General features: G+C 42.3%; 1 protein-coding gene across 1 annotated transcript; it reads left to right on the top strand.

Moving 5' to 3' along the window:
- The first annotated feature begins 1,841 nt into the window (after positions 1–1,841).
- lmod2b (leiomodin 2 (cardiac) b) lies at positions 1,842–24,416 on the top strand. The gene is made up of 6 exons (XM_080420859.1): positions 1,842–2,620; positions 3,253–3,711; positions 6,713–6,973; positions 7,534–7,761; positions 10,495–10,962; positions 24,007–24,416. Exons 1-6 carry the CDS (start codon positions 2,336–2,338, stop codon positions 24,031–24,033), a joined length of 1,728 nt encoding a protein of 575 aa, XP_080276985.1. The 5' UTR covers positions 1,842–2,335; the 3' UTR covers positions 24,034–24,416.
- Positions 24,417–24,874: the final 458 nt, after the last annotated feature.

The raw sequence follows: 24,874 nt of genomic DNA, 5'->3' as shown, positions 1-24,874 counted from the left end.
CTTGTACTAGTCTTCAGATTTTAACGACTGTCTTTCTTTCTGTGTGTGTGTGTGTGTGTGTGTGTGTGTGTGTGTGTGCGTGTGCGTGTGCGCGCGCGCGCGCACACACACACAACTACTATCAATATTGATCATTTATGGTGTTAATAGCAATATACATATAGTAGCATTTATCTTTAAATATTTTCTTAATAGTTAATAGCAATATACATATAGTAGCATTTATGTAACATTCTTACATCCACCTTCTAGCCTCATGTATTCTCCGTCTATTCCAAAATAGCAGATATACAAGGCCACAACGTATCGCATTGCGACGCACTGTGAGCTTGTGTGTGTGTGTGTGCGCGCGCGTACGTACGTGCGTGCGTGTGTGATAACTGAATTTTTTGGAGTTACTGTAAGTTATCATTTCTCTCTGTCATACTCTCCGTTTCAAAGTCTTTAAGACAGAGGTTCTCAGATTATGGGCGAGGTCACACATTGACAATTGAAAAAAGAAAAAGTTATCCTTCCCATTAAGTCGGTTCTATTTGTTTCTGAGAAGCCTGTGAATTAATTTTCTTTATGATTTTATGTTTTATTGTTATTAAAGGGATAGTTCACCCAAAAAATGACTTATTTTCTATCAATTACACACCCCATGAAGCCTTGAATTCATGGGGATTTTTTTGTTTTTGTCGCATTCCTAAGCCAATAATTTGATGACCTGGAGAAGATGCTAATGTCTTCGGTAGGAGACTCAAAGTTGACACTTTGAGTCTCCTACCGGAGCCGCCACCGGTCATCAAATTATTGGCATAGGAAAGCGACAAAAACAAAAAGATCACCATGAATTCAAGACTCCATGGGGTGTGTAATCGATAGAAAAAAGGTTATTTTGGGGGTGAACTATCCCTTTAAGGTTCCGGCAGCAGATAGCGATACTGCATGTGCTTCCATTTACAAACACGTTTCTCTAGCTTTTAAACTACGGTAATATTGATAAGATACAAAATCAGCAGGAGTCTCAGCGTTTTGAATGTATTTTCAAATAAATATTCCTATGCTAGGCTACCAATGTGTGCTTTAAAAAATAAAATAATGTATGCTTCATTTCAACTTAAATCAAGAGTGGGGTTGCCATCAAATGTTCCCCCAAAAGACAGGGTCCTCGTATACAAGAGTTAAGGTATTTAGCTGAACCTGTTGATCAGAATGACATGAGTTTAGTGTCATATGACACATGATTGTTCATGGACGCTGGCTGGCTGTCGACGGCATGGCTGCCAAATCAGGGTGAAAGGTCACATGAACCCCGTCCTATTCTGGGCGAAAACAGTTGGCAGATTTTTGCCGAAGACATTTGGTGTAGGGGGAAGAATGGAGCAGACCTAGCATAGAGCCCTGGGGGACCCCGGTCAACTAAGTATATAGGGTTTAAGTGGATAAGGAGATTCCAAGAACCCTGGAGGGAAAAGGAGGCCCTCAAAGATGCCATGATGTTTACTACCAGTGTACCGCTTCGTCATGGGGCCTATAGAACAAGTAGCTCCCCCCTGCTATCGGAAATCAAACCAGTGACCTTTCAGTAATGGGACAGGTTCTGCCTGGTCTATTTTTTGGCCGTTAACAAAGCCCAGTCGCGGTGCGCTGACAGCATGGTTGCGAGGTTGAGTCTCTGTGGGGTGCGTGGGGTTGGGCTGACCTCACCGGCTTTTTATGGATCAGCCACTCAAGAGCTGCGCCTCCCTAAAAAAAGACCCTGCATCACCCAGGCTGACGCTTTGCTACACTCCTCTCTGATCCCTCTCTTAAGGCCTAAACAGCAGCTGGAGGGATTAGATAGCAGAGTAGACGGACTCATAGGTCCCCTATGCTGTCCCTCTCACACTCACACACACTCCCTGGAGTCAGGGGTCTGCCAACCGGGATAGATCCAGTTTAGACTGGAGTGGTAAAATTGTATATCCACTCTTTGTCTGGGATTTGTTCGGGACAGAGGCTGGTTTGAGCAGACGATTGCCCCAGAGAGGAGGCACCTTGATCGGACTTGAGGCACTCCCCGTACCTTTGGATCGTCCCAACAGCAAGGGGGATCCTGTCTATCCTGAAACTCCTACAGTATTTTTTCTACACATCAACGTTCGTATCAGGCCAGGCACCGACTCACTTTTCAATTCTTACAATTCTTAAAAAAAATTCACGTGGACTTTCTTCAGAATTGGAAAAAATATATAGTTGTCCACTTATATCTCAGACAGTCCGGATAGTTTTTTGTTTCAATGTTTTAGCTGCCGTCGTTGTAGCTTCTCTACTTTACAATCTGTACATTCCGCTCTGAACGGGATTAACCATGGAGTTTGGGTACCGTCGTGAGCTCAGTAAGTACGAAGATGTCGACGAGGACGAACTCTTGGCCTCCCTCAGCCCGGAGGAGCTGGCCGAACTGGAGAAGGAGCTAGTGGACATGGACCCCGACGACAACGTTCCCATCGGCCTGAGACAGAGGGACCAGACGGAAAAGACGCCAACGGGGACCTTCAGCCGAGATGCCCTGACTAAGTACTGGGAGAACGAGACCCGGAAACTTCTGGAAGAGGAGCGAGCAGGAGGAGGAGAAGGGGAAAGTCCCAAGCCGGTCAGTGTGGGTGATAACGTGGATTTGTTGTTTTGGCAAAATGTGGTTTTGATGTAAATTTCCCTGGAAGTAAGAAATAAGTATAGGTAATTCCCCCTGCAAAGATGTAACATGAGGAACTATTTAACCATTTAATCCTCTATACTTAGTAAACTAATACTTAGTTGACCAGGGTCGGCTCTTGGTCCACTCTTGTTTCCCTCTACACCAAATCTCACTAGGCGTGAGCTTGTAGATCAGCTATTTTTGGCAAATGCTCCCCCCAGAATAGGGATGCTAAGGTTCAAGGGAGTAATTTTAGACAAGACGAGATACTTAAAATTGCTAACTCAATTTGACAGATAATCACCCCTCTGCTCTATAACAAGTAATTATTGACCTTCAGGTAAAAAAAAATTGTCAAACCAGAAACAAGATTGTGTCAACGGTCATGTCCAAAATAGGTTGTAAATGTCTCAATAGAAGAGCAGGGAGACCAAATACAACCACCCCAAATGTATGAGTTATATTGTATTAACATACTCTACCATTCAGATTGGACAACATAACATTTGATGAACAAAACAACATTGACACAATACAACTTTAAATGGAAAATGTAGCAACTGACTAATTTTTAAACTGAAATCCAGGACGAGGGAGGAGAAGGGGAGTGTGTGACGGAAAGCAACAGCGAGGCAGAGGACGAAAAAGATGGAGACAACGAGAAAGAGAAGAAAGCGTGTACAGACGAAAAAGAGAAGGAAGAGGACGACGAAGAAGAGGAAGAAGAGGAGAGTGAGGAAGAGAGTGAGGAAGAGGAGGAAGCAGTAACAGAAGAGGATGAGGAGGAGGAAGAGACAGAGGACGATAAAGTGAAACCCGAGCCGCCGAAGGACTCCGGCCTGCCGCCGCCGCGGGTCTTAAACCCTCAGACGCTCCTGAAGCCGCCAAGGGCGGAGCCTCAGAGGCTGCTGACTCCGCCTCCTCCGCCGGCCGACGCTGGCGCCGACGGCAACCCCATCGTGGTGGACGACGCCCTGGAGCGAGTCCTTAGCAACGACCCTGAACTCACAGAGGTCAACCTCAACAACATCGATGATATCTCACAGGTAAGAGAGCAGTTATCTACCATCCGTCTCAGTGTCTTCCGTACCGTTAATGTCTACTAAAGGCAGTGGTTCTCAAACCTTTTCATGTCAAGGACCCCCAAATTAATATGCATTTGGCCGCGGACCCCCATTGTAAAATTTACCAAATCTTTCAAGATAAAAAAAAAAAAGCAGATCTACAAGCTCCTAACACAACTCGGAATGCATGCTCAGAATAGAGCGTCGCAGTTCCCGCCCACTTCCTGTTTTTTTTGGTGCCGGAAGAAAAAACTCAATGCATTTTTCCATTGACATTTCCAAAAATATTTATATCTATTAATTTAAGCCTCGAATCAAGCTATCATGAGATGACATGAATCATGACCATAAAACGTTTTTTTCTGTGATTTTTTTAAATTTTATATTTAATTATATGATATACTATATTTAATAAATACCCTTTGTTTTGCCGTTTTCAAAAAAAATTTATCACAGAATCAAACGTTTTATGGTCATGATTCATGTCATGTCATGATGGCTTGATTCGAGGCTTAAATTAATAGATATAAATATTTTTGGAAATGTCAATGGAAAAATGCATTGAGTTTTTTCTTCCGGCACCAAAAAAAACAGGAAGTGGGCGGGAACTGCGACGCTCTATAGGGATGCTATTTTGCCAATCCCTAGTGTTCACATTTAACCTCAAATTCAGTTATTTTATGAATTATTGTCCCCAACTGTGATTTTCTTTTTGCAGATTAATCTGATCTCAGCTCAACGCTGAGTGCATCTCAATCCATGTCTGTCCATCTACATGTCACATGTGACACATGTTATAGATACGTGTTTTCTTGTCTGCAACCATTATTTATTAACCACTTTCAACCTGGCATTCCTATTTTGGAAACAGGGCTTAAGTGGTAACTTATTTGTGCCACCCCTTATTTGTTTTCCTGAAATGACGCCTCTGGCTGAGACACCCAGGGAAGCATTCTTCAACATGTGTTCCCACAGTGCTGTGTGTATCTGTGAACAATCTGCTGCTAAGTGGTCCAAGTGGGATCCATTATGAAGTGGTTTGGAGTTTAAGTGCTCTTCAAGAAAGCAGTCGGCACCTTGGATTAACTAAAATGACTTTTAAAAAAGTGAATGGAAGATCAGTGAGTTATAGTGCTTCAAATTCATCCATCTGTTTGCCCATTTAGAAACCACACACGCACGCACACACACACACACACACACACACACACACACACACACACACACACACACACACACACACGACCGGTGCACACAGCACCTCAAAGTGTGCTATTGCTGTATATATTTAGTCTTATTCTATCTGACTATTTTATTCTGTTATTCCTTAACCATGTGAGCTTTTGCTTGTTCGTGCTCCATGACTGTTGCCAGGTTTGATTGATTGATTGAATATTTGATTATGCAAACATGTAAAACAGCACAGTTACATTTAAAATACTTTGTCTAAAAGGTCAGTTCATAAAAGTCCTTGCGGCCTTGTTTCCAACGAGGTCCTTGATATTCAATTCATAGACATATAGTGGCACCACAGTTCAAATATCAATACAAAAAAACAGAAAAAGATAACATTATGTACAACAAAAAATAAAAAAGGGGGGAAAAATATAAAAAACTATATGTATTAATTCATGTCTTCGGTGAAGACTGCACTGTAAAAAATACATGTAAAGGTTAGCAGAGAGTGACCTCTGCTCTTCTCATAATCCTGGGATTAGCATTGTGTCCCTGGGCAGAGTTCACACATTCTTGGAAGACTTTGCTGTACATTATTGAAAGGTTTATAAATCATAAGCCAGTCCCATTAGTATTATTTACAGTTGGAAATATGATAGTGTAGGGGAAGTAGAGGGTACATTGTGAGGCTCTGTTGGGGTATGATCTTATATAGGAGAACATGTGGTTCATGTTTTTAATTAATTTACAGCCCTCCATTTGTAACAAACCATGATCCAGTTGGGATTTCAAAATCTCCCATTAGCCGGTTCATTCAGTTTTCCATAATAATTTCAGATTTTTGGGTCTGATGCCGATCACGGTTTTGGAGTGTCCTAGGCCACCGATTACTGACTCATGTTGAAATGTGCTAAATTGTTTTGAAAGATTTTATCAAAGTTTCTATTTTAGAACATTTAACTTATAAGCAAACAAACAATTGAATAAATAAACAAATTGAAAACTTTTTGATAAATACAAAATAAATAAATTTATTTTATTTAACCACTTAAGGGATGACTTTGCCCATGTTCAACCTATTTTCATATAAGTGGTCCTCACTAATGCTCATGATAAAATGGTATAATTTGTTTCTACTCGGTCTGTCTCTCATAGGAGGGCTGTGGACACTTCAGAAACCCGCCTACCAGTGACATCATCGTTAGGCAGGTTTTTTTCCAAACAATATTTGGCTTTTCTTTTTTATTTTATTAATGCGAGAACAACAGCTTCTATTATAGCATGCTAACTTTCCAGGAAGCCTGCAGTTTCTATTAGCTTGGATTCTCCATCAATGATGTCACTGTTAGGCAGGTTTCTGAACAGCCCTTCTTCTCTGAGAGTAGACAAGTAGACAAAAATGGTACCATATTATAATGAGCATTAGTGAGGACCAATTACATAAATATAGGTCGAAAATGGCTGAAGTCGTCCTTTAGGCCCTATTCAAAAGATATATTAAATAGCCGATCTTCAAGTTCATGCTCAAGCTTATAGATTGGCTTTTTTATGCGTATGGACAGCAGCGTGAAAGTGGGAGCGCTGATGCACGATGGTCGGCACAGGGAAGAGGAGCGCACCAGCTCGTCTTTACCATAGAAATGCGCGGCACACTGGCGCTGCCAGCTGAAAAGGTGTTCTCTGTTGACACGGCCCCTAACTGCCAATACCGATGACGCCCAAAAAGTCAAATAATGGACGATATATTGACCAAACTGATATATTGGTATTGCTGTATTAATTTGTTTACCTTCCTCCGCTCCTATAGGGAACTCTGATCCGGTTCTCCGAGGCGCTGCACTCCAACACGCACGTGAGAGCGTTCAGCTTGGCGAACACGCGGGCAGACGACCCCGTGGCACTGGCCATCGGCAAGATGCTGCGAGAGAACTCCTCCATCGTCAGCCTGAACATCGAGTCCAACTTCGTGACGGGGAAAGGTGTGATGGCACTGGTCCAGGCCCTGCCGGGAAACCACACCTTGACCGAACTACGCTTCCATAACCAGAGACATATGTGTGGAGCACAGGTCAGTTTGACACAATCATTAGACATTTAACTGACCCCTTAACCAAGTGACACTTAAGGTGCCACGGTAAATACGTATTCGTTTTTTTTGTTCAAATAAATGTTAAATAGGTCTATATTCTGATAGTAGGCCTAATCATATAGTGTTTGTTCAGTAACAGGGGTCTCCTCGTCTCTTCAGCTCTGTAGCTAAAAGAAATTACCGGTAAGCTAAATTGCACATCAGGATACCAGGATACATTTTTAATTGGAAATGGAACACAAGCTAATAAATGATCGTTGTGGGGGTTCTCCCCCCTGAAAATGTACTTTCTGTTTATTAAAGACCTGGAGAGACAAGGGAGACTGTTACTGTTGCTGAACAAACAATCTATAGCAATGATTACTATCAGAATATAGAGCTTTAAGTTTTTATCAAGAAACTGTAACTTGTTTTAACCAAAGAATTTCACTTACAGCACCATACAGTAGGTAAGTCTGTCAGTCTACTTCAATAGCTCAATAATACACATTGAAGCCATTATATTAGTAATTACACCAGAACCTTTCTCTGTGTGCCAGGTGGAGATGGAGATGGTGAAGCTCCTGAGAGAGAACCACACCCTGATAAAGCTGGGCTACCAGTTCAACCTTCCGGGTCCCAGGATGAGCATGACGGGCATCCTGACCAGGAACCAGGACCGCCAGAGACAGAGACGTCTGCAGGAACAAAAGCAGCAAAAGCAGCAGCAGCAGCAAGGCCAGCAGGGGACACCAGACGGAGCCGTTAACCCGCGCACCACTGCACTGGTATGTAACTGAACACACTTGGTACTTATTGAGTTGTAAGCCTTTAGAGAAAGAAAACAAGAACAAATATATAGCTGCGAGCAGCGTTAAGCGGGGCCAGGGAATGCAGAAAGAAAAAAGAAAGAAGCAATGATAAGTAATACACAATAAGCCATAGAGACATAGAAGACTGAACTTGAGAGAAAGAAAACCATGCAATTAACATGAGCATTTTAAACCCTCACTAACCCTAACCTCAGTAAAACCATGCCTACCCCTAACCTCAAGAAATAATATGCGTAAGCCTAAGAATGCCAAATCATGATCACCTCAACACATCGTCGGGGACAGGGATCGAACTAGTGACCTCCGGACTCATAGGCTGCCTTTCTTCTCAATGAGCTAGAGATATGATAGTCCTGGTAGTGTCTGTTGATATATACAAGTCTTTCCGTCCCTGATGAACCAAGCCTCTGTTTTGCTAACTACTCTAGATCACTGGTTCCCTAACCATCTACCGATAGAGAAATTGTACGTCTCCTCGGAACAGAAACTAGTGAAAGTAGCCGATCTACAAGCTCACACAACGTTGCTATCTGAAAAGTTGTGAGATTGTAGATCGGCTATTTTCACAATGAAGTATGTCATACATTGAAAAAACATACTCTCAAATAAGCATTTCATGTTATCTTTAACAATTGCACATGTATTCATTGATACAGTCATGTTGTTTGCAATGCACTTTAAATGAAGTCTGCATGAAGTGAGGCTTGAACTGGCGACCTTGCGGTTGTCAGGCAGATGCTGTAGAGAGAAGCCATTGGACCAACAGACCTGAACTGGTGAAAAAGGACCTCACACAGATGACACAGTTTCACGCGAATTGCTCAAAAATCCTGGGTTTAAGTGTTTTTCAAACTGCTCAAAATTGTGGACAATCTAAGGGCGGAGCTTACTGGTCAAAGTGATAGATGTGTTCCTCATGAGTCAAGGCACATGTGTAAGCAAATTTCACGGCTGTCGGCCAAACGAGGCAAGACTTTTGCCTGTTTAAAGTTTGCATTTTAAAAAAAAATCTACAGCGCCATCATTTGACCAATTGGAGTAAGATTGGTTTCAGTGATATTTGGAATGACCCTCTACATTACTGCAAAGTTTCAAACAAATGTGAGTCTGCATGTATGTGTTAGGGGCAAATGAATAATTGTCATAAAACTGCAATAGTTAAAACCTATCTCCTCCTGGGATTTTTGAGCAATCTGCACAAAACCTTTTACACATAAACTTTGGACCTATGCCGACAAAACATTAGTGGCGGATGTTCCATAAGTGAAAAAATGAAGCTTTTATGAGCCAATGAATGTTTTTCATATCATTCAAAATAGTGGGAGATCTAAAGGTCAGAGGTCAAAAGTCAGAGTGTGAAAGTTGTTCATCATGAGTAGACGCATGTGTGTGTCAAAGTTTCATGGCTGTAGGTCAAACAGGGCATGAGTTGTACCTGTTCAAAGTTGGAATTATTTCTTGATAGTTTTTCATGACCATCTACCATATGGCCGAGTTTCGTAAAAAGCGTATGCACAGTTAAGCCAGAACTGCCAAAAACGGCAGAAGAATAGAGAATAAAGCCAATATCAAAACGGAGCCATGCTTGTGCCTGGCCCCGTAATTACACAGTCACAATAGCAGCTTGTAAGCTAAACTAATCTTGGGGGATTTAGGGCAAAAAGTACTGTTTAACGTGCATTCTATTATGAATTTGTTTTATCTGGCTTGAATGACTGCTGCATCTGTACACAGTAGACTCCATCTATAGCTATTTCCTTTAATAGAGGAGCAAATAAAACTTTGGGAAAAAAATGCCCCAAAACCTATAAAATACAAAATCGAGTTTTTATCTAACCCTAAGCAGACCATTTTTTTAAAAATGGTTTAAAGTATTCTCCTACTCTGTGTCATCTGCCTGAGAGCTGAGAGGGGGCGGCACCCTGCAAATAGAGGCTGTCAATCAAACTGCCACACTCTGTAACCTGACGCTAACAGTCAGAGCAACAGTTGGATCCTTTTTTACAAGCACGCTCCCTTTCCACAGCCACGCCCCCTTTCCTGGGTAGGGGTATAAATATGAAAGGACCTGCACGCCCCTTTCTCCGCCCCTTTTATCGCAGCCCGTTTATAGAGCAGCTTTGCTAAAGCAAGCTACAAAAAAATTACACCCAATCATTCTATCATTTCTAACAAAAAGAAAGCTTTTCTTAATATAACACGGCAGCCGTGTTAAGTGGTCAGATGGGTGGCCATTATCAGAGCATGTCTATTTTAATGATCAATCAATCGAATGTGTTCTGACTTTGATCAACCGAACTAACATACTATACTTTATATTGGTATCACTATGAAAACACATATTTCAAGGGTTTTAAGAAAAGATACAAGATAAATATTAACGTTGATTCAAATCTAAAGTCTTTTGCCAATAATTTGGGGGCCCACTTATGAAAATGGGTGATGTGTTCCTTTAAGGCCACCTCTGGCTCAAGTGTTGAAATAAGACTATAATGTCTGTTCATGGCTTATAGCCACAATTCTCAACCTGTGGGTCGGGGGCCAACTGGTGGGCCGTTAGGATATTTCAAGTGGGCCCCCAAATAATTGGTGAAACACTAATATTTGAATGATAATATAACATTAATATTTAAAAGAAAACGAGAAACCAATCATCTCGTTCCTCTCTCTCTCTCTCGTTCTTCACAGAAGGGAATGTCCGGCTCATCTCCTTACAATTCGCCCTGTTCCTCCCCGAAACTCGCCCGCTCCGCTCCGCCCCCGAAAAAAGACACTCCTCCCGCTCCCTCTCCTCTCCCTCCTCCTCCTCCCCCGCCTCCTCCTCCTCCACCACCCCCTCCCCCGGCCCCTCCCTCCAAGAAGAAGAAGCAGCAGCCCACCAGGAAGATCGCCGAGGTGATCCGGGCGCACGAGGAGGAGGCCGGCACGAAGGTACCGGCGTCCAGGACGTCGAAGGGGAAGAAAACAAAGAAGGGCAAGAAGGAGAAGGAGGAGGAGGAGGAGCCGAGCAGCATCCTGAAGGAGCTGAAGAGCGCCCTGAGGCCTGTGGGCGTGCCAGAAGAGGCCCGGGGCAGCAGGCCCTCCACCCCGCTCAGGTCCGCTCACGACAGCCTGATGGACTCCATCCGCAATAGCAACGTCAGGAGTCTACGACAGGTGAGAGGAGAGTGTGTGTGTGTGTTTGTGTGCGTGTGCGTGTGTGTGTTTTCATGTCAATGAGCCCCAAATTGATTTGTATTAGGCTGCAGACCCCCATCTGAAAACAGCTGATGGACAGTTGCTAGTACAGTAGATAGAGAGAGAGAGAGAGAGAGAGAGAGAGAGAGAGAGAGAGAGAAAGGGGTTACATGGTGGTCTTTATTGTTACATCTTATGTGTATAGTTAAAGGTAGGGTAAGTGATTTGCAATTATTCAAATAATTGCAAAATGGGTCTATGTTCTGATAGTGCTCGTTACTATAGAGTGTCCTGTCCATATAAAAAGTCTCCATGTCTCTCCAGCTCTTTATAAAACAGAAAATGTATTTTGTAGTTTTTTTTTTTTTTTTTTTAGTTTCATTTCCAATTTTATCCAACCAGGACAGAGAACTCAATCAGGATATAGATTAAACAAGTGAAATTGGAAGTGATGACACTAAGAAATGAGCAGACAAAATTTTAACTGGAACACTTTACAAATTAAGCTTAAAAATGGGTACTTTCTCCTGATTGGCTGAGATTTTGACACCTACCGAAAAATGTATTTTCTGTTTATTAAAGAGCTGGAGAGACAGGGAGACATCTGTTACTGAACAAACACTCTATAGCAATGATTACTATCAGAATATAGTATTTTAACCTTTTAACAAAATACTTTTTGTTTTAACCAAAAAATATCACTTACCCTACCTTTAAATAAGAGTTTGTTTGGCTTCTTCAAACATTGCAGCAGCACAAGTATTAACAGTAATTAAAGGGCATAAAAACAAGGCTAATAATTAAGCAATATTACACGAGAGGGTGTGCTTTACCGTCATTATTAGCACGCCTGTGATGCGGTCAGGAACGAGGCGCAGCCGAGTTCCGCCGCGATCACAGAAGTGCTAATAATGTAAGGTAAAGCACACCCTCGAGTGTAATATTGCGATTATACAACAGTTACCAACAAAACACATCCAAATGTATTCATATTGTGGGGCAATTCATAATAAAAAACATTTCGCTTATCCGTTTCCCTGTAAAGAGAAGAGTTTGTTTGACTGAGACAAAATAGTCCCTGTAGCGCAGCACTCCGAGTCATCGTCTCATCAACGCAGCTGATTCCAGTAGGCTATATGCTCCGTCGTACGATCGTGTTACGTGGCCAAAATAACTGATCTACAAGCTCACAACGCGTCAAGATGGCGATGCGTTGTGAACTTGTAGATCGGCTATTTTTGCCGTGCGATACCTTCGTACGATAGAGTATAACATACACTGGACTGTTAACGAAATGGGAGTAATTTTACTTTAACACAGGAGGATATTTATACAGTATGGATGTTACCATTGAAATAAAGCACACTTTTTTCCAGTTATTCCTTTTATTATAAGATTTTAGGCGATTTAGTGTGCTCTCTTCTAACCATTGATCAACCGTCCACCAAATAAGTCAAAATTAACAACATAGTCCATTTTGCGTAGCTGTTTGTTCTCCGGTGGCCGCGGTGGGTACTGTCTGTTTGTTTTCCTACCGTGGGACAGCGTGACTTCACAGCACAGCTGTGCGATATATGGTCTAATCAGGTGCGGACTGCAGTGCGGAGTGATTTATTTAATGTGATTAGGCCCGTGCTATGATGCTGGTTTGAAGCACGGCTAGAAAGCTATTTCAGCCAATCAGATTGCTTGGTCGGAACTACCTGTTGTATAATGTACATTATACAACAGGTAGTTCAGACCAAGCAATCTGATTGGCTGAAATAGCTTTCTACCCATTTCGTTAACAGTCCAGTGTATGTTATACTTTATCGTACGAAGGTATCGCACGGCAAAAATAGCCGATCTACAAGTTCACAACGCATCGCCATCTTGACGCGTTGTGAGCTTGTAGATCAGTTATTTTGGCCACGTAACACGATCGTACGACGGAGCATATAGCCTACTGGAATCAGCTGTGTTGATGAGAAGATGACTCAAGAGTGCTGCGCTGCTACAGGGACTATTTTGTCTCAGTCAAATAAACTCTTCTCTTTACAATACAGGGAAACGGATAAGCAAATTTTTTTTATTATGAATTGCCCCACAATATGAATACATTTGGATGTGTTTTGTTGGTAACTGTTGTATAATCGCAATATTACACTCGAGGGTGTGCTTTACCTTACATTATTGTCACTTCTGTGATCGCGGCGGAACTCGGCTTCGCCTCGTTCCTGACCGCATCACAGGCGTGCCAATAATGACGGTAAAGCACACCCTCTCGTGTAATATTGCTTAATTGAACTGTGCATCACATGCAACTGTGATGGCAACATAATATACTGTACAGATGGGAGAGAAACAGTCTTGCGCTTAAGGTGCCAAAATGGAACTGTGCCGTGCATTAGGTTCTTTATCCTGGGCCGTCGACGTCTAAACATTTAATCATATTTAGCATCTAATGTAACATCTAATGTAAACATTATGAGAGAGAGAGAGAGAGAGAGAGCGCACGCATGTACAGCCTTTGCATGGCTTCCAGCGGGTGGCACACGTTACACCCCGTGCCCAGTGCCACCTCCATGATAACGTGACACTAGAACCGGCAGCTTTGTCCTGGTTGGCAACTAGTCAGGAAAAAGCTCTCAGTGAATCAGAGAGAGATAAGAGAGCCATCTGGTTGGTAGTGACACAATGACACCATAATGACAGAGGGACTTGGACATTGAGATCGGTCCATTCCTAAATTCCTTGTCCATTGTCAACACCAGCCAACAACGTCCTCCAGAGACGGTGGTTGCTTGGTGACCTAAAGGCTGGAAGAGCAGACATACTGTGTAGGCTAAATATACTAGAATCTAACTGGTGGAATGAGTTCTTTTTAGAGCCAGGCCAATATATCGGTTTGGCCTATAATATCAGCCTTTATTTGATGTTTTTTTGATGACCTCGGTGTCGGCGATCATGCAGGCACTGTGTCCCCATTTGAACCTATATTGAGAATGTCTTCAGTGGGGGACACATTTTCAGAAATGTTCACAAATAGACAATCTACAAGCTCACAATGTGTCGCAACATGATAAAACTAGTTTTTTTTCTCCAAATTCAATAGAATAGATTTTGCACTTTGTTGACAAAATATCAGTCAAAATATCAGTCAAAATATCAATGAAAATATCAGTCAAAACATCGGTAATCTGTGGTCTAGCTTAGGCCAAGGATCACTCGTTAGCTGAGAGAGACGGCTATTATATGCAACACAAAATTGTGTTGCATATTGAACTCTTTCTTTCTTTCATTTCATGCAACTTGATAAGAGGCTTTCAAAGCTTGCTCATCATAGTTGAGAGATTTGAGACTAGCTTGGAAGTGACTATCGGTTGTCTCTCTCCAAGTGATGCTGCAGCTCTGGTGGCTTCGTAGATTAGTTTGACAGCACTATCATCAGTGTTGTGCAAATTAAATTGTTTATTTGTTTGTTTGTTTGTTTACACGTTATCTTTCCTGTATTCATGTCAATTTGTATTTTCAGACATTTCAATCTTCTGTAAAAAATAATAATAAAGTGTTCCTATCACACAAACATTTGGACCATGTCCATGTGGTTCCATTAGTACTCTCTCAGAGTTATGGGGGTCCTTGAAATTAAAAAAGTGTGAGAACCGCTGGTCTAGGACTCTCCAAATTCGGGATCAGCATCGGGCACAACAATCTGGCATGGATCAGGCTCTAGTTATTTTCCAGCCTGGTCTCCGGCATAATCAAATGTGATGGCTGTTTAACTTTAACAAGTGCTCCAGCTATCACAGTGCCATCAGAGCCCAGAGGTCATTAACTCTTTAAGACCTGAGAACGCATCTGTGTGTCATTTTTAGATTTTGTTGGGCTATTCAAAAATAGCAGATATACAAGCTCATAGCGCGAGTGCCGCGCTATGAGCTTGTAGATCTGCTATTTTTGAAAAATCGTGAAAAATGTTGTGCAAATCTTTGAATATATATATATTTAAAGCGAGCATTTCTAGCTAAAATGTTATTGCTTCTGGGGATTCTACAAATGTCTTCTAAATCAGTTTAAAACAGTTTTCTGAAACACTTATGTTGCTATAATATTAATGTCAGTGTCAAGGAGCCCCACAACGATATGTATTTGGCTGCGGACCCCCATCTAAAAAAAAAAAAAAAATCCAGGGACCCCCAGAAGCAAATATTTGAGTAAAAAACAATTGCTTTATAGATATATATTCAAAGATTTGCAAAAGAAAAACAAGATTAAAAAAAAAATAGCAGATCTACAAGCTCATAGCGCGGCACTCGGTGCCGCGCTATGAGCTTGTATATCTGCTATTTTTTAATAGCCTAAAGTATAAAATATGGATAAAGTGGTTACACAGATGCGTCCCCCGGTCTTAAAGGGTTAACGTGGATGACACAAAGCCACCGGCCTGTGAGTCATCGCTGTGGTTGGCCCTTCTACTCTGGACCACCAACAAGAAAGTAAACATGCCAGTAAACAGATTTGTATAAGCCTAGCTAAACAAACACCATCTAGTGGCTGAAATTGAAAAAAACAAGGTTGAATACATCAAATCCCATGGTGCACTCGCACTTCGCTCGCGCCTCGCCGATTTGCTCATGCGTCATTGCATTTTGAGCATGAGTGTCCTGAATTTCACACTTTATGCTCATGGCTTGAGAAAAACTATACAACCTATATTCACCAGTAAAAATACAGATATCAAATATAATTAAACAGTGATAAATATGAATCATACAAGTGTGGGGAAACAAAGGGTTATGTCCATTAGCAGCCTGGCAAAGACACAAATAGATTACAGGTTAATTGGCAGTCCAGCAAAACAGACAATGTCAGTAAATGACTGACTCACTCCCCATTGTTGAAACACTCACGCGCGACAGTACAGTCACTGCAACCTCTTTGTATGGGTGTACAGAAGCTGAACAGAATGACAAACAGATATGAGGATAAGAGAGGATGAAGAGAATCACAATGTGACCAGACCACACAACATTATACTAGGAACAGAGCCGTTCCAACTAAGTGAACCACTAGAAAGTAGGCTACAGTGCGGTCAGACAGTTAGTGGGTTTACCACAAACACACACAGCTTATGATCAGGTCATTGGCTTGAATCATACTAATCCTATGTTGCAAGTCATCCTCTCCTACTCCTATTCCACAGAAATGACCAATAAAGATAAAGAAAGTCTAATAAGAGCACCAGGCACAGGTGCATAATACACTCCTCAACTTCTATGGTAACAATGACCTTCAGAATCAAAATGTATCTTTAGCTAGCTTTAATGTCACATCACAGGTTTACAGAAGTAAAAAAGTGGGTGAAATTCGTTTTTGTGCAAGGGAAGAAGAAGGGGGGGGGGGGCAAGAGAGAAGAGGGATCAATCAAAGACAACAAACAAATAATCTACATATTTACACATAGTGCCTGAGATAAGATATAAAGGTGCGTGACAGTCAAACCTGTGGTTGTGGTTTGACTGTCAAAAGCACAGGAGGTACATTTACAGTATAGTTGCCTTCAGAAGCTGGAAGGAGTTTCCTTTTAGGGACAAGGGAAGGTCATTTGAGACTGGTCAGACTTAAAGCCTATGTAACTTTCCTCTTCTACCCCAGATTTGAACCCGGTTTCCTGCACAAGTGCTGCATTTCTTTTTTTTTTTACCATTGAGCTAATAGAGCCTGCCGGCTTGTGCACAGCACAACTTTGAACTCTTCTTATTTTTTTTCTGTATGAAATGTGCTATACACACATGCCTTCTTCCCTGCCTTGGTTATGTCTTACAGACTGCCTGCTGTGTACACGTTAACCTGAAAAGGAGAAATTGTGACTTGACCTGGAATTATTTTTTACTTCTATGGCCTGTTTCTGTTGAAATACTGCTGGTTTAGATTAGATAACTTGGCATTTAAGGACTGAATCTGCTTTATCTACAACAGTGGTTCTCAAAGTGGGGTCCGGGGACCCGCGGGGGCCCTTGAGGGGGTCCCCAGCAAAATGTGTTTCAAAATCAGTTTAACCACTTAAACCCTATTTTATACTTTGGCTATTCAAATATAGCAAATCTACAAGCTCAGTCATGATGAAAAAAAACATTTTTTTTTGGCAATGACAGTATTATTTCCACATTTCCATATACAGGTATCTGTCTCGCGCTGCTGGTATGATATGCTTGCCTTAGCCGCAGCTTTCATTACACAGTAGCAGGAGTTGGTTGGGCTTGACGTGCCGGGACAGCTTGTACACGACCCAAAACCTGTCTGGTCTCACGTGGTATGAGACTGTAATCCATTGCCTGGAAGACTTTAGGTTAGGGGGAGGGGACTAACAAACCAACTCCAAAACTCCAGAAGCCATAACTGGTGGAAGGTTGGGCTTTGGGCTAGCAACCCGAACTTGTAAAAAAACTCTTTTGCTACAGAAACATTGATGAAAAACTTAAAACCCCAACGTCTTGGAAAGGAAGCCTCTTCAGTGCCCCACACCGAAGAGAACATGACGACGTACATGGAAAACCGCAAGGAGACAGTGCGTCCGAAGCTTCTGACCCCTAGACGACCCACCAACATCGCTACATGGAACGTGAGAACTATGTACGCAGCCGGAAAGACGGCTATAATATCGGAGGAGATGAAGAGGTACAGACTATCTCTCCTTGGTCTGTGTGAAACCAGATGGCTCCAGTCAGGGCAGGTCAAGTTGGCAAGCGGAGAATCCATACTGTACTCTGGACACCCAGACGACTCGGCACCACATACAGAGGGAGTTGCGTTCATGCTTTCCACAGAAGCGCAGAGGGCCCTCATCAGCTGGGAACCCGTCAACTCACGGATTATTACAGCTAAATTCCAAACTACACATAAGAAAATAAACCTTCAGGTAGTACAGTGCTACGCTCCCACAAACGACGCAGACGATGAAATCAAGGAACACTTCTACAACCAACTATACCACATACTTGAGACCAAAAAAGGAAAAGACATCATGATTCTGATGGGAGACATGAACGCAAAGATAGGAGGAAACAACAATGGCTATGAACTGAACATGGGAAGACAGGGACTAGGAACCATGAACGAAAACGGAGAAAGATTTGCAGCGGCTTGTGCAGACAACAGCTTGGTCATTGGTGGGTCAATTTTCCAACACAAGGATGTCCATAAAGCAACCTGGGTGTCTGCTGACCATGTAACAGAAAACCAGATTGACCACATCTGCATTAGCCAAAAGTTTAGGCGCTCATTGTTGGATGTCAGAGTGAAAAGGGGAGCTGACGCTGGATCTGACCATCACCTAGTTACAGCAAAAATCCAGCTAAAATTAAAACGCACAACACATAGAGAAGGAAGAGTCAAATTCAACATACAGCAATTTCAGGATATAGGCACATCAGAACTGTACCAAGTCACACTACACAACCGGTTCCAAGCACTACAAGATCTGCAAAACCAAGAAACCCCTAGATCACTGGAGGATAAATGGGCTAGTCTGAAAACAATATGGAAAGAGACATGTGAAGAAGTGGTAGGGAGAAGGAAGGTAAACAACAAACCGTGGCTTTCCATGGAAACATACAAGAAAGTGGGTGAGAGAAGGGAGAAAAAGGAGGTACTAAACAGAAGTAAAACCAGAGCAACAAAGGCCAAAGCACAAAAAGAATATGAAGCAGTAAACAAAGAAGTGAAGAAAAGTGTCAAAAGGGATAAAAGGAAGTACATAGAGGATCTGGCACAACAGGCAGAGGAGGCAGCAGGAAAAAACAATCTCAAAGAACTTTACATGACTACGAAAAAACTCATAGGCAAGTTTCAACAGACACAAGCGCACATTAAAAACACACAGGGTACACTACTCACAACTAAGGAAGACCAACTAAAGAGGTGGACAGAACACTTTAGAACACTGCTCAACAGAGAGTCCCCCCAACAGACAGCAGAGATCCCACCAGCCACAAACCTGTTGGAGATAAACTGCAACCCTCCCACCAAAACAGAAATCAAGAAGGCCATCAAGGCCCTCAGAGGAGGCAAGGCAGAGGGGCCAGACGAGATCCCAGCCGAAGCCCTCAAGGCAGACATCGAAACCTCCACCAACATGCTTTACCAGCTCATGCAAACCATCTGGGAGGAAGAAAATGTCCCATCAGATTGGAAAGATGGCATCATTGTTAAGATCCCCAAGAAAGGAGACCTCAGGGAGTGTAAAAACTACAGAGGTATAATGCTGCTTTCAACACCAGGGAAGGTGCTCAACCGCATCCTACTTGAGAGGCTTCAAAAGGCAGTCGATGGGAAACTGAGGGAAAACCAGGCTGGCTTCAGGAATAATAGATCCTGTGCAGACCAGATAGCCACACTCAGGGTTATCATCGAACAATCGATTGAATGGAACTCTCCTGTCTATGTCAATTTCATAGATTTTGAAAAAGCTTTTGACAGTGTGGATCGGGAGATGCTGTGGAGACTGATGGCGCACTATGGCATTCCCCCAAAGTTGATCAGCATTATTAAGAACACCTACCAAGGGATGCAGTGTCGTGTCCTCCATGAAGGTTGCCTATCAGAGGCCTTTGAGGTCCTGACTGGGGTGAGGCAGGGATGCATGCTCTCGCCCTTCCTGTTCCTCCTCTGTATAGACTGGATCATGATACAAGCAACGAACAATAGCCGAACTGGCATACAGTGGAGCCTGACCGAACAGTTGGAAGACCTGGATTTTGCTGATGATTTAGCACTCCTAGCACACACACACCAACAGATGCAGGAAAAATCAGGCAAACTAGAGACAGCAGCTGCTTCACTTGGGCTTAAAATCAACTCAGCAAAAACTAAGGTAATACGGATCAACAATAAGAACAACACCCCAATAATCATGGATCAAAAGCAGCTAGAGGAGGTAACCAGTTTTACATACTTAGGAAGCATAATCGCGGTGGACGGAGGAACGGATGAGGATGTCAGTGCTAGAATAGGCAAAGCCAGGACCACATTCAACATACTAAATAAAATCTGGAAAGCAAAAGACATTTCACGCAAGACCAAACTGCAAATCTTCAACTCAAACGTCAAATCCACCCTACTCTACAGTTCAGAAACCTGGAAGATAACGACCATCTTACTCAACAAAATACAGACATTCCTCAACCGCTGCCTCCGACGCCTCCTAGGAATATTCTGGCCCAACACCATCTCCAATGCCAACCTGTGGGACCTCACTAGACAGGACACAATAGGAACACAAATCGGGAGGAGGAAATGGAATTGGATAGGTCACACACTGCGAAGACACAATAAATCAATTACAAAACAGGCGCTAACATGGAACCCGCAAGGCAAGAGGAAGAGAGGAAGGCCTAGAGCCACCTGGAGAAGAACCACAGAGCAGGAGATGAAGGCGCAAGGGCTGTCATGGCAACAACTGGAGCGGAAGGCACAAGATCGAAGGGGATGGAGGAGTTTCATCAATGGCCTATGTTCCTCAGGGAATTTAAAGGCCTAAGTAAGTAAGTAAGTATATACAGGTATACAGTTTTATTTGAGTTTCCAGAGAAAGAAGGCACTAAAACAACAGCATCCCTACCTGTGTCGGGGGGAGGCCCTTCCTTTAAATAAATCGATCAATTTACAATTAGTTCACAACAGACACTGAAGCTATTTTATCAGATGACATCACAGAGTACATCATGATCAGGAAAACATAAATAAAGCCATCTTAGCACAGATGTACCACGTACCGTAGGCCAAAACATTAGGACACTAGGACCACGTACTGTATGCCAAGACAGAGATATTAGGACTGGGGAGATATCAGTGTTCTGGGCTTAAGGCTGAGCGACTCTGCAACACGAGTGAAGGGGTGGATCTTCCGGTTGCGGTGCATTTGTGTGTACAACTATGTTGAACTCCACGCGACAGCTTGACACCTCTGCATGCGTTGGCTACTTCCCCTCAGTCGCGCATGTGTGACCATACCCTTTAGACAGCTAAACGACAAGGACACCAGGTGAAGGCTTTTAACGTGCTGGGGCTTCCCAGCGGACAAAGGGCCCGTAACCACCGCTCTCTCTGCTCTGTCAGGTGTGTGCAAGGCATCTCTTAACGAGGCGGGAGTTTTATTTGGTGTCGGTGACACAGTGTCGAAGGTGTGCGCACGCGTCATCATCTCTGTGGTTTGAAAACGGCACAATCTGTCAGCAGCCAACACTGTGGTATGATTACAATGCTTTTACTGCTGCTGGGGGCGGCGCCATCCCAGCATGCACCGTGCTGGTGCATGCTGGGATGTTAGATGGGAGGCGAGAGGAAGGGGGAGGAAAAGAAAGGAGGGAGATAAAAGAAAGATGAGACAGTGAGAGAGACAGAGACGGAGAGACAGAGAATTAAGGGTTTATTTGTCATACATACATGAACACGCAGTGAAATGTTGGTGGGACATATTCCACAGAGACTGTCCTAACACAACAATACAACAAGATAATACAAATAAAATACTGAAATAAAAAACAATGCTGTATGAGATGGAAATAAAGTTAAAGTACAGGAACAACGGCGGTACACTATCCAATATATTTTAGCATCAGCGTCAAAATGTGCAAGAGAGAGAGAGAGACAAACAGAGAGGTGTATGAGAGAGGGATGACAGGAGCAGAGTGCCTATGGGAAATAATGTGGATGTCAGCTGGTGCCCTCAACCTGTCTCACAAAGAGACGAGAGAACAGAGCAAAAGAGAGGAGGAGAGGAGAGGAACAGAGGGATGGACGGAGACAAAGACAGACAAAGAGGAAAACCGGGGTGAGCGAGGACATGACACCCACCGCTACGCTCATCCATGCAGAAGAACTATTTTGGCATATAGGACCAGAGTATGACAATTAAAGTAGATTAAATGGGCCTGCACTCAAAAAATACAACAACAACAACAATGCTTTGATGATTTGGGGGGAGTGGACCCTTTCCAAAAATCTCTTCTCCCCTTTTTAGAAAGGAGAGAATGGGTGGTCAACTTGCCCTTTGCATTTTCCCTTTATGAGATGAACAGCAGGAGGGAATAAATGGACTGGGTGCTGCAGGGAGAAGCGCTGGTGGGATTCTATCCTGTCATGGCGAGGGTACAGTACATACTGTTAGGTTCTAGAGGGGTCCATGGGGGGTTTCAGGGGGTCCCCAGCATATTTAGTTAATATAGTTTTACCACTCTAACCCCATTTTATACTAAGACTATTCAAAAATAGCCGAAATAGCAGGAACATTCTTTTTATTTTGTTTCAAATAATTTAGAAAATGTTTATGCCTTCTTGGGGTCACTCCCACAAACTATTTTTAGATGGGGGTCCGTGGCCAAATACATATTCATTTGGGGGTCATTGACATGAAAAAGTTTGAGAACCTCAAACTTGTTATTTATGAGCACAGACCTTCGGTTTTTATTTATTTGTTGGTGGTGGTTTCATGGCGTGGCTCTGCAGGAGACCAAGAGGGTTGTGTGTGTGTGTGTGTGTGTGTGTGTGTGTGTGTGTGTGTGTGTGTGTGTGTGTGTGTGTGTGTGTGTGTGTGTGTGTGTGTGTGTGTGCTACTGTAATCTTATCTCGTAAACCGCTGCTCCAATCAGCACAAAATATTGTATGTACACTGCCAGTAGGCCAAATAATTACCACGTTTTAATTGTTTACTTCATAATGGAAGTATCTATCTATCTATCTATCCATTTATCCATCCATCTATACGTGTGTACCGTCCTTCTCCAACGCTAAACCTAATGTTTTCTCTATCCTTTGGCTATATGTGATACAGACAGATTGTAACTCCTTGCTATAATGCTTCAGCAGGTCTTGCTATGTTGCTTACAATGGAAAATCCTCCCTGCCCTCCAATGCAGGGGTCTCCTAGCTGTGACATTCCGGCCACTTAATGCAGTTATTTATAGGAGCGCCTCAGTGGAGCTCTGATAAGGGAGATACAACTCGTTTCCACAACACGCGCCAACAACGAACCTCTTAACCTCGTCATCTGTTGACATGCGTGGACAGTCTGGAAAGACTGGCATAATGAAGAGGTTAAAGCAATTAACGTTTCACACAGTTAAAACCCATTAAGACCCGGGGCTGATTCTACAAATGCCATCTAAATCAGTAGTTCTCACACTTTCAAGATTTTTCAAAAATGTTCAAAAATAGCAGATGTACAAGCTTGCTGTGCTGTGAGCTTGTATCTGCTATTTTTGAATAGCCAACGCAGAAATATAAAATGAGTAAATGACAATGCTTTCCCAGTTTTAATGGGTTTAACGGTTAACTGAAACCTTCAATGCACAAAATGTTAGACTTATTTTGAAACATTTTGTTTTTGTTGAACACAAGACATTGCGAACATCACAAAAAGTCATATAAAAATGTGTGGTTATTCAGTGATACAGCTCAAATTTGTCGAGACGTGGTATTGAGACACGGTACAATGAAGAAAGACATCTGGGGCCAGTTCACATTCAACTGGGATGATATGGATACCATTTGTAATCATTTGTTAATGGAATGGAGAACCATGTTATGCCTTGTATATTAGCTATGTTCAGCACACTATGATGTATGATGAAGTATGAATCAGGTTTTAGTTGGACAATCTAATAATTTGACCAGCGCTATGAAGTCATCTTTTGTTCCACAAAAGAAAAATCATTCACATTGTACAGTGTTTGAAATTGATCATTTTGTTCTATCGCCTCAACTTGCCAATATAAACTATATTGTTGCTGTTGGGCAGAAACCTTGTATCTCCATATTTCTACTTTTTATGTATTTCTTTTCTCTTCATAAATTAATGCCCTACTACTTCGTGGTGCAACAGTGACGCCGAAAAGCAGCAAAAACAGCCAATCTACAAGCCAATCTGCGACATGTTCTGATCACGTGTCGTATTGTGAGCTTTTTTATGTTTTTATTTCCACCTGTAATGACAAGTTTGCGGTGTCTGTTAAAACTGACAGGTCTGTTGTGTGACTTTTCCAGGTGGAACTGCCGCATCATCTTAGATAACGGAAGAGGAACCTCATTGGTCAATTTGTTACCGTGGAAATTTGGAATAATGGGACAATGAAGTGAAGTTGGCAACAACGATGACAAGACAACATGGACATAATGTTGGGGTTGCTATGACAATGTGAGACGAATGCAAAAAAGAAAAAGGAAAAAAACTAAAGAAACAAATTTGCACTGAAATAATGGCTTTACATTTAAAGAAAAAAACATATTTATGCTTATTAAAATGTCATATTTGTATTTTGAGCTTGAATTGATTATCTCTGACTTTGTTTACTATTTTCTAATTGTGAATTTACTTGTAAAATTGTACATTTTTTGAGTTACTTGGTGAATTGTTTTAAGTCATAAAAAATACAGCTATGTGGTGTTTTCATTCATTCTGGTTCAAATTGATTTACAAAGGGTACATTTGTAGCTTTCTAAAATGGTTACTGCCCCCACACACACACACACACACACACACACACACACACACACACAGGCTGAATAACGAGACAGTACGGTGTCACAAGACATGTGCTGTTAGTATCACTCACACTTTCCCTAGTTTCAGATTAGATGATGCTAACAGCAGAATATGTCAGCACTCACTGCCTTAAACATGTAGTAGCCTAATGTTGTAAATAAAGCATAACTGCCAATCTCAGGGGGCGGGGTCTTTATTAACATAGGATCCATTAAAAAAACTGAAAGTAGGCCTACAGAAATTGATTTATCTTTCCACTAATTACTTAAAAGTGACAATCTCTTTATGATTGCATTCAATTACAATGTATCACTTACATGGAGTGTATGTGTACACTGTATGTAGGACTGGAGTTTATCTAGACATAAT

Source organism: Gymnoscopelus braueri (genome assembly GCF_963280865.1).
Source record: "Gymnoscopelus braueri genome assembly, chromosome: 23".
In the NCBI taxonomy this organism is placed as follows: domain Eukaryota; kingdom Metazoa; phylum Chordata; class Actinopteri; order Myctophiformes; family Myctophidae; genus Gymnoscopelus; species Gymnoscopelus braueri.
This window is presented reverse-complemented; position numbering and strand designations above follow the sequence as displayed.

Bases quoted from the DNA above. Each gene is read 5' to 3' on its own strand.
- lmod2b (XM_080420859.1), top strand. From the start codon at position 2,336: ATGGAGTTTGGGTACCGTCGTGAGCTCAGTAAGTACGAAGATGTCGAC. The intron at 3,712-6,712 runs GTAAGAGAGCAG...CCGCTCCTATAG, and splicing joins ACATCGATGATATCTCACAG to GGAACTCTGATCCGGTTCTC. The intron at 10,963-24,006 runs GTGAGAGGAGAG...TGACTTTTCCAG, and splicing joins ACGTCAGGAGTCTACGACAG to GTGGAACTGCCGCATCATCT.